General features: G+C 50.1%; 1 protein-coding gene across 1 annotated transcript; it reads right to left on the minus strand.

Moving 5' to 3' along the window:
- Window positions 1-270: 270 nt before the first annotated feature.
- On the minus strand, window positions 271-8,713 carry Urad (ureidoimidazoline (2-oxo-4-hydroxy-4-carboxy-5-) decarboxylase). The gene is made up of 2 exons (XM_059248941.1): window positions 8,539-8,713; window positions 271-632 (listed from the first exon to the last, which is right to left on the minus strand). Exons 1-2 carry the CDS (start codon window positions 8,711-8,713, stop codon window positions 271-273), a joined length of 537 nt encoding a protein of 178 aa, XP_059104924.1.
- Between the last annotated feature and the right edge of the window lie 2,092 nt (window positions 8,714-10,805).

Raw genomic sequence — 10,805 nt, forward strand, 5'->3', positions numbered from 1 at the left:
CCAAGGCTGTAGTGTCGGCAGACCGCAAGGCGAGTGGAGAATTGAAGCAGCGATCTGGATAAATCGAGGGCAAAGCGCTAAACGCTCTAGAATTTGACATATTTTGGCGGCGCGTGCTCGTGAGAATGGGTGCACAAAGGATGCATTATTCGTGTGATAGCTTCCTTTGTGTGGGTGAGTGGATTGTCCTTCCAGGCCAGAGCCAGCCTCCGGCGAAGGATGTACAGCGCCAAGTCCCCTCCGTGGCGCATCCTGCTGGCGTTCGGATCCCTAGGCCCGCGGCGATTCCACCCCGGCGGGATCGGCGCCTAGCAAATCCGCCAGGCGCAGGTGGCCGATCTTCTTCACCTCGCCCAGGGCGGTGCGCAGCTCTGACTCGGGCTGGCAGTGTAGCCGGCGGGCTAGCTCCCGGGGCACCGCGGCGCGGTCGCTCAGGCGCGCAGCCAGCACGAACGGGAAGCCGAAGCGCTGGCGGTACTGGGCGTTGAGTCGCTGCAGCCGCAGCCGGTCGTCGGCGTCCAGGCTGGTGAGGCCCGCTTGGCTCTGGTCGCGCTGCGACTCGGCGGTGAGCGTGCCACGCTGCAGATCGCGGCCCGCTAGGTCCGGGTGACAGCGCAGGATGCCCTCCTGGCCTGCGGAGAAGCACAGACACACACCGGCAGAGGGTTACCCCCTGCAGATCAGAAAGCCAAGCGGGGTCCCCGGGTAGTGGCGTCCTCCCTCTCCAATAACGGGATGCTGTCCCTCTGTCCCCCGCCAGGACCCGGGGGCGGGGCGCGAGTGACAGGTTTGGTCTTTCAGACCTAGGGGATCCTGGAAAGGAGGAGAGAGAGAGAGAAGGCAGTGCCAGAGGCTGGGAATTTACGACCTGCTCCGCCGAGAGCTGGGGAGCGATAAGAAGTCCCAGCTACTCCTATCTTTTCAAAGTCCTTTGCTCTCAGGGGGGCTTTGATGTTGAAAGGGGGCCGGATGCAAGGGCCTGAAGACTTCCGCCAAAAGTCCTGGAAGGGGCTTCGTTCTGCCTCAAAGAAGAAAAGGCAGGAGCGGGATGGGTCCAGAGGATAATATCCACGGGGCTTGACAAATAAATGCCTGGATTTTGTGACCCTAAGTGTGAGTTCTCGGTCTCCTGGATGAATAGCCGAAGGGTCCCGCGGATTAACCGCAAAGAAATCCATTTCACCGAAATTCTTCCGCTCTTGATGAAAGCTGCTTGCCTTTTTATTATTGCTGTTTGGGAGTTTTGTTTGTTTTGTTTTGTTTTGTTTCTTTAATTATGACCACCCAGTCCTCTGGGGTTGTGTTGTTATACCTTCTCCGACTGACTTCAGATCCCCAAAGAGCCCGCGTGCGCGTGAGCGAAAGCTCTTGTTCTTCGAGGCCTCACACCGTGGGAAAGCCTACCTGTGACACTGGGGTTCTAACTCCAGGGGACTCCCGGGCGTCCTGGCGAGTCGCTTCATTTAAGCACTGTAAAGAAGGAACTGGAATTCCCGGGCCAGACAAGATCTCAGATGTGGCGGCCCTCAGTAAAAGAAGGGCCGTGTCACCTATTTTACCCACTCTAGAGAACTAAGGACAATTCATTTCCCCACACCCTGGCACCTAATGCACGAGCGGTTCACGTTATTAGGAAGTCCAGGAAAACGGAACCGTGAGATGCAACTGCCTTTTTAATCCATCTGCACAAAGCAGGTGTCTGTCTCTCTTCGGCAGTGGGACTAGGCGAGACTTTGTTGGAAATGGGAAATAATTAAAACATCCTCTAGTAAGTTGTGTCTCAATGCTCACAAAGAGGAAAGACCCCTTTAAATACGGTGCGGCCTCCTCTTCCTCAAGGTAGCCCTCCACCTCGCCCCCATAACAGGATAGACAGTAAAGCGGGAGCCGAAGCAAACCCGAGGCCAGTGTCCTGAGAGCCTTGGATACAGAACTCCAGCTCCAGGGGATCCGACAATTTCTCCTGGCCTTCTTGGGCACGGCTGCGCACAAGCAAGTGGTGTACAATCACGGCCACATAAATAAAAAGAAAAATTAAATCTATTTTAAAAAATACTCAGCAAAGGCTCGGAAAACAAACGTTAGTTCACCTGCCCAAGGTCACTGAGCTGTGCACCTGTACCCTTCGCTCTAAGCCCACAGCCCCCTTTAAGGACTTGCCTGTCCCTGCAAGGCTAAGGGGGGGGGGTCGGCCACCAATCCTACTGTTCCCCTCTCACGGGGACCCTAATTCCAGGCCACCACAATCAGCAGTTCCTCCTCTGCAGTGGAGTTTTCCGTGTGGTGCGAAAATGTGGGTGTTAAATTCGCCACCTGGGGGACCAGGGGCTGGCAGTTGCCACTCAGGACAGGTTCGTCCCACATCCACCCAATCCCAGGCTGTGCAGGCAGCCGTGGCTGCTCCAGGGGAGCTGCAGGGGAGTCGGGCACATTTGCGCTACTGTGACTGCGCACTCCCAACCGATCCTTTCTTGTTCAGAGTTTCAAAGCAGCCTCTGGGTCCCCTCGCCCAGAAGGATTCAATTGCTTTAGTGCATGTGCTCCCGGATCAGTCCAAGCTGCCGTTGAAGTAGTTATTGGTGGGATTCTCGGGAGCGGGAAGTCTTTTTTTTTTTTTTTCTTTCTCACTGTCCCTCAGGAACCTGCTAGCGCATGCGTGGAGCGGAGCGGCCTGCCTAGCAGCGCCACCCCCCAAACCTTCTTGCCCTTACACCTCACTTCTCACTCCTCCTAGAGTTTATCTTCCCTCTTGAAAGCATCGCCTGGGTTAATGTTTGCCTAGGAGTGAGATGTGTTTTCCACTCTTGCAGAGAGGACAAGAAGGGGGAAGAGAGAAGAGGCCCAGAATAGGGTAGAGCAAAGGGCAGAAGAAAACACGCTAAATTAGCGGAACCGAAATTTACACACACACACACACACACACACCCCACACACGCCTTTCAGCACACAGCAAGAAAGAACTGAAGTCTGGAATGGCGGCCTACCCAGAAGAAATAAAGCTGGTTTGCGCAGCCCCAGACCCACAGCAAGGACCCTCCCTGGTTCCCAGCCACACTGTGTCTCCTTCTGAGGTCCCCCCAGCTGTGGCCATTGATCCCAGTCGGAGGCTGGAGACAGTGGAAGTCAGCCTGCATTCCTGAGTCTCCCTATGTGGGTGGCCCAATGCTGGGCAGTCCCCGTTCTTTTTTTTTTTTTTTTTTTTTTTTTTGGTTTTTCGAGACAGGGTTTCTCTGTGTAGCTTTGTGCCTTTCCTGGGACTCACTTGGTAGCCCAGGCTGGCCTCGAACTCACAGAGATCCGCCTGGCTCTGCCTCCCGAGTGCTGGGATTAAAGGCATGAGCCACCACCGCCCGGCTCAGTCCTCTTTCTTAACAGCTCATGGAAATTCTGATTTTCCCAGTTATGTCACTGGGTGTCATGACTTGGGAATAGGTGCTGGTAGGCATTATTTACTGGGAACACAGGACTGAGATGTCTGCATGAAGAAGACTCTCTGTGAATCCATAGAAGAGCCCGGTGGGCGACAGTGTCCTCTGAGCAAGAGGCAATTGCCCAGAACCCCATTAGGGCTACCTGTGCCCTGTGTCCTGACCAGTCATATGTCCCCACTCCTGGCTCAACGGATGGTCTTGTGTCGTTTAATAAAATCCAACTCCTTTACCAGGGTTTGTTTGTTTTTTTAACTCAGTTATTTTAAAAGATCTTTTAAAATATTTATTTTTAAATTTTTGTGTGTTTACAAGTGTGTGCACATAAGTATGAGCACGTGTGTGCTTGGTGCCCATGGATGAGGCATCCAGTCCCCTGGAGCTGGAGTCACAGGTGATTGGTTGTGAGCTCTGGATGTGGGTGCTGAAAACAGACAGAACTCTGCAAGAGCAGTAGTAGCTCTTAACCTCTGAGCCCTTTCTGTAGACACAGTGTTCTTCTGGTGACAGGGTCTCATCTAGCCAAGGCTGGCCTTGAACTCCTGATCTTCCTCCCAAGTGATTGATGGAATTACATATATGAACTACCCACACTGAGTTTCAAAACTTGTGGTTTTGAAGTGTGTGTGTGTGTGTGTGTGTGTGTGTGTGTGTGTGAGAGAGAGAGAGAGAGAGAGAGAGAGAGAGAGAGAGAGAGAGACTTGTGGGTGCCCTTGCAGGCAAGAGAGCTCTGATCCCATGGAACTGGATTTATGGGTGGTTTGAGCCACCCGGTGGGTTCTGGGAACTGAGCTGGGATCCCTCACAAGAGCAGTAAGTGCCCTTAATTAACCACTGGGCATCTCTCCAGCTCCTGGTTCGGGTGTTTTGAGTTCACTTGTGTTTTTCCTTCTCAGACCTCACCTCTACAGTCTCATGTATGCATTTCTCCACCCTCCCCATCCTTACCTCTCAGCAAATGGGAACGCACTGAGGACCACTCCTTCCAGAGGCAGAAGCAGAGCCCCCATTGAACTCCATTTTCCTCCACTGTTTCCTTATTTCTCTGGCCTTCTCACTTCCAGGTTGTTTACCTCCTCACTGCTCCATCCAGCTTACGCTATGCAGTCTCTGACCCCTCCCACAAACCAATCTGCCCTCCTCAGAGGCAATTAATGATGTCAGTCCAGCCTGAGCCCAATGGCCACGCCCTGGCACCGTCCCTCCAACCTTTATGGTTTGGTCCTGGCTCTCCTCACTTGAGAAGTTAGGACTGGAAGGAGACTCACACCTCCCTTCTTTATTTACATAGTAAGCGTTCTTGCCCAGTGTTTTCTTTGTTTTTGTTACATTTTTCTTCAGAGACAGGGTCTCTTGTAGGCCAGGCTGGCTTCAAGTTCCATATATGGCTGAGGATAACCTTCCTGCCTCCATCTCCCAAGTGCTGGGAGCACAGCTGTTGTGCCTGGATTATGCTGAGTGCTGGGAATCCAACCCAGGGCTTCACACGTCCTAGATCAGCACTCTACCAACCACCGGAACTCCGTCTCCTTCCCTATCATTCACCTATCATTCAATTTATTTTTAAATCTTGCATCTTGCTGCCAGGGATTTCACTCCGGGTCCCTGCATGTTAGACACACACTGTCCCCTGGGCCACGCCCCCAGGCAGTCAATTCTTCCATGACACCAACATCTAGTTTCTCCTTGGCTTCCAACATGCTCCTTTTCTATGGTCCAATGGCACATTCAGCATCTTCGTGTTGGTGCTTATTAGGACCAGAACTAACAAGCTCCTGTTTTCTGCTTTATGTCTCTGTACCCCAGAAAATTACAGCAGCACCCCCCCACAGCCACTCAGACTAAGTACTGAGCGGTTATGGTTAGCATTTGTTGACTGTGATCTGCCTCCCCGGCAAACCCTGCCACCTAACTCTTGTTGACTTTAGCTCTCCTCTCTTCTCCAGCAGCTTCTTGCGGTCCCCGCTACCCTCACCACAGCACAAACAACCTGTTCTCTCACTTGTAACCATTGCAATGGCATCTTGACCCATCTCCCTGTGCCCGATGGAGCCCCTACACAACTTTTGTAAGACGTCCACACAACGGTGGTGTATTGGTATGGTAAAGACAGAAGCGCGAGCACGCACACACACACACACACACACACACACACACACACACACACACACACACACACACGGGGGGTGGTGGTGTAGAAACAAAGACAGAGAGGAGAGGGAGAGAGAGATTTGTTGCCGTAGGTTTGGGAGGTTGGCTCTGGAGATGGGACCCACAGCCTTAGGAACACAGCTTAGTGGTTCGTTTCCCTAGCCTACTCTAGCTTTGAACAGAACTGAGCTGGTCCAGGGGCTTCTGTGTATGTTTCAACCTTCCCAGCTGTCACCTTGCCCCTGCTTAGGTCAGTGAGAGTCGATTGGCTAAACAATGCGTTAGCAGGCTAGGCTAAGGCCCAATATTGATCCTGTACTGCCATCTAGTGGCCATATACACCACCGCCTAATGTAGAGGAGAGGTCAACCTCCCTTTTGCTCCAAAAAATCCAGTTTTCTATGAAAGGTAGAAAGTTTTTTCTTTTTCTTTCCTTCTTTCTTTCTTTCTTTCTTTCTTTCTTTCTTTCTTTCTTTCTTTCTTTCTTTCTTTCTTTCTTTCTTTCTTTCTTTCTTTCTTTCTTTCTTTCTTTCCTTCCTTCCTTCCTTCCTTCCTTCCTTCCTTCTTTCTTTCCTTCTTTCTTTCTTTCTTTCCTTCCTTCCTTCCTTCCTTCCTTCCTTCCTTCCTTCCTTCCTTCCTTCCTTCCTTCCTTCCTTCCTTCTTTCTTTCTTTCTTTCTTTCTTTCTTTCTTTCTTTTTCCTAAAAGATAATCCATGGGGCTGCAGAGATGGCTCAGCGGTTAAGAGCACTGACTGCTCTTCCAGAGGACCCGGGTTCAATTCCCAGCACCCACATGGCAGCTCACAACTGTCTGGAACTCCAGTTCCTGGGGATCTGACGCCCTCACACAGAGATACATGCAGGCAAAACACCAATGCATATAAAATAAAAATAAATGAATTATTTTAAAAAGATAATCCAAGCAAATCCTTCTCTGGGAAGAACACTGTGTCTCATCCACCCACGATGATACTTGACTTTTGTCAATTTGACACAATCTATAGTCATCCATCTGTGAAGAGGAAACCTCAACCGAAGAATCGTTTCCACTAGATTGGCCTGTGGGTATGTCTGTGGGGCTTTTTCTTTTTCTTTTTTTCTTTTTCCTTTTTCGAGACAGGGTTTCTATGTGTTTCTATGTGTTCTCTGGTTGTCCCGGATCTCTGTAGACCAGGCTGTCCTGGAACTCACAGAGATCCTCCTGCCTCTGCCTCCCAAGTGCTGGGATTAAAGGTGTGCTCCATCACCATCTGGCTTGCCGGGCATTTTCTTAATTGTTAATTGATGAAGGAGGGCCCAGCCCATTGTGGGTGGTGCCATCCCTAGGCAGGCGGCTTGGGCTGGATAAGGAAGGAAGCTGAGCAAGCCAGAGAAAGTAAGCTAGAAAACAGTGTTTCTCCATGGTCTCTGCTTCAGTTCCTGCCTCCAGATTCCTGCCTTGAGCTCCTTGCCCTGAGTTCCCTCAATATGGACTGTAATGTGGAAGTGTAATCCATATAAACCCTTTCTATCCCCAGTCCCAGAGGATAGAAAGCTCCAGTCCCAGGGGATCTGATACCTACTTCTGGCTCCTCAGACACCTGCATTCATGGGCTGCGCAGATATACACTCTGCCACACACATAGTCACATAAATAAATTAATTAAAAATTCATGTTGGATTCATTATTTTAAAAACGGAACCTTAAAAGACATTGAGTTTGCTGAGCAGTGGTGGTGCATGCCTTTAATCCCAGCACTCCGGAGGCAGAGCCAGGTGGATCTCTGTGAGTTCGAGGCCAGCCTGGGCTACAGAGCGAGATCCAGGACAGGCACCAAAGCTACACAGAGAAACCCTGTCTCGGAAAAAAAAAAAAAAAAAGATACTGAGTTTCCAGGGTTTTTTTTCCCTCTGATAGAAAAAATGTGCAAGGGATTGAACGAGTGCCGGGATTATGGGCCTGGGTCACCCTGCTGGGCTTCAGTTTGAGACACACACACACACACTTAAATTTTGAATTTTACATGCTTGAGTGTTTTGCTTGCATTGTGTCTGTGCACACATGTGTTCTTGGTGTCCACAGAGGCCAGAAGAGGACATCAGATTTTGGGAGTTAGAGGCATTTGTAAGCAGCTATGTGGATGCTGAGAACTGGTCTCCAGGCCTCTGAAAGAAGAGCCAATGCTCTTAACTGCTGAGCATCCGCCGGCCCTCAGCTTGATTTGGTAACATTTCCCCGTTCTTCCTAGGTAAGTTCTCTTTTGAGCACATCCAGGTGAGGATGGGAAACCTCTGAATGTCACAGCTGTCCTGAAGGCAGCAGTCTGTGCCTGCTCCTTTGTGAGAACCCAGGGTCACCCTCCTGCCCGAGGTCCCCAAGGGCATGTCTGGCTTCTCTGGGAATCAGAGTAGCCTGTGAGCAAGGACTATGCGCCCTTGGCCTCTGTGCCATCCAGTCTGAACTTCCACCTCATCTTCTCCCCGCCATGGCCCCAAATGCGTCAGGGCCCCCAGAACACACCGATGTGCGTCAACTTCTCTTCTTTCCTCAGACTCTTGGATCTGAGCAGATACACTTTCCTTGTTCAACCTGGTCCTTTCTTGTAAACATGCCCTGCTTTGCATTCCCCTCGGGGTCCCTGAGATATACCCCCTGCCTTCTCTCTTGCGTCCAGAGCGTTGCTAAAGCAGACACTGGGTGGCTGAAAGGGGCCAGCCTCGGTCTGCCCTTTGGCCTCTAACTCACCAAGGCCTTTGCCCCGTCCCGTTGGTGACCTCCAGGCTCCAATGTTTATTTGCCATGCTGTCTTACTGGACACACTCTTAGGTCCTACTTAGAGTCTAGCACCTTGAAAGGATGTTTACTGACCCTTCCCATAAACCCAGCTAAGGCACTTTAAGCAACAGGGCTGAAAGAATCTAAAATATTTTTATATACGACACTGGAAATCGCCTTGTGCTCATGGGCCTGAAGTCTTACCTGACCTTGGAAGAGCATCGATAAAAGCAAAAAAGTGATTCTCTAAGTCTTCCAAGTCCGAGAATGGACGCTGGGACCAAACAGCAGCTGCAATCAGAGGGCATTTTTCAATGATGTTCCCAAACACATCCACAAATTCACCGAAGTCCATGGAGTTGACCTTCTCTATGTCCATGGCTGAGATCCTGTTCTCATGGAGTGACAGTGACTCTTTTTCATAGGGTTGTGTTTGCTGAACACACAGCTCGCCTTGTGCAACCCCAGCTGAGCTAAATGCCTGTGGGTGGAGCCTACCCAGAATGTTCCTGCAATGTGGAAACACAGGTTTGAGGGTTTTGTTGGTGGCAGGGGGTGACATGTGTGATGGGGATAGAACCCACACATTCTAGATAAGCATTCTACCCCTGAGTTTTGCCCCACCCAGGCTTACGGTCATGACCAAGAGAGCAGAGACTTCTGCATAATGAATGTTTCCAACCAAGGTATCGCCATAATCAGAGCCAGCAGTGGCCATATTTCACTGGACAGACGCGTGGTGTCATTAACATCTTACTTTATTTCACACGCATGTTTTTCCAGCATGCATATCTGTGTACCACTTGCATGTCTGGTGCCCACAGAGGCTAGAAGAGGGTGTGGGATCCCCTGAAATTGGAATTCCAGGTGGTTGTGAACCACCACGTGGATGTTGGGGATAGAACCACGATTGTTCCTGGGGAAGTTTTTCCTGGTAATCCAGGCAGGTCACAGGTCCACCTACGTGGAAGGTGATTTCTCATCTGTCCCTGCTGCTGCTCTAGAGCAGTGGGTCTCAACCTTCCTAACGCTGCGACCCTTTAATACAGCTCCTCCTGCCATGCTGACCCCCAACCATAAAATGATTTCATTGCTACTTCACAACTGAAATTTTCTACTGTTAAGATCGCAATGTAAATACTTGATTTACAGGGTATCTGATATGTGACCCCTGTGAAGGGATCATTAGACCGCAAAGGGGGTCACAACTCACACGTTGAGAAATGCTGCTCTAGAGGCTAGGTACCATGTTTTAATCTTTCTTCATACCCCAAATGCTTAACACGACACTTAATTAGTGTGTATGAAAAAGGGTAAAGAGTCTCAGGAGGAGTTCTGCCTCTTTGTGTGCTATTTTCTTTCTTAAAAAAGATATTTATTTATTTATTTATTTATTTATTTATTTATTTATTTATATTTATTTATTTTTGAGCTGAGGATCGGACCCAGGGCCTTGTGCTTGCTAGGCAAGCGCTCTACCACTGAGCTAAATCCCCAACCCCAAAAAGATTTTAGAATCTGAAGCCAGGCAGTGGTGGCACACTCTTTTATCTTTTTTTTTTTTTAAAGACTTATTTATTACATATACAGTGTTCTGCCTGCACACATCCCTGCAGACCAAAGAGGGCACCAGATCTCATTACAGATGGTTGTGAGCCACCCTGTGGTTGCTGGGAATTGAACTCAGAACCTTTGGAAGAGCAGCCAGTGCTCTTAACCTCTGAGCCATCTCTCCAGCCCCTATCTTTTTTTTTTTTTTTCTCCAGAGCTGAGGATCGAACCCAGGGCCTTGAGCTTGAGCGCTCTAACCACTGAGCTAAATCCCCAACCCCTAGTTTTGGTTTTTTTGAGGCAGAGTTTCTCTGTGTAGCCCTGGCTGACCTGGAACTTGCTTTATAGCCCAGACTGGCCTCGAACTTGCAGAGATCCACCTGCCTCTGCCTCTGCCTCCCTAGCACTGGGATTAAAGGCCTGTGCCACCACTGCTCGGCCCTATTTTTATTTTTTAAATTAGGTGTATTATATGTGTGTACACATATAAGTGTAGGTGCCCAAAGAAGAGGGTGTCGAATCTGCCTCCAGGTTCCCGCCTTGAGTTCCTGTCTTGCATTCTTTCCATGACAGGCTCCCCTGGGTTGTTTTGTGTTTTAGCAACAGCGAAGCAAACAGATGACGGTGTGGCAGAAAAGTCCAGCTAAGGCTATTACCAGGAGAGTCCTTGACGGAAAAAGAGCATAGAAAAGATTAGGAAGGAATACAAGAGAGTGTGGGGGTGGGGCCCCAGACAGGAAGGCGCCCCCTGCTGAGGGTGTGGGGAAGAGAAGACGGGGTACAGGGGGCTCTGATCTCAGGCGGACTCGGTTAGTGTCGGGCTAGGGACAAGCACGGAAGGCGCTCGTTACCGTGAGTCCAGAAACGATGGCACCCTGGGTAAATTATCTCCAAAGGCTTTCCTTTCACTCAATATTTGC

The sequence above is a fragment of the Peromyscus eremicus genome, chromosome 23, assembly GCF_949786415.1.
Source record: "Peromyscus eremicus chromosome 23, PerEre_H2_v1, whole genome shotgun sequence".
Classification (NCBI taxonomy): domain Eukaryota; kingdom Metazoa; phylum Chordata; class Mammalia; order Rodentia; family Cricetidae; genus Peromyscus; species Peromyscus eremicus.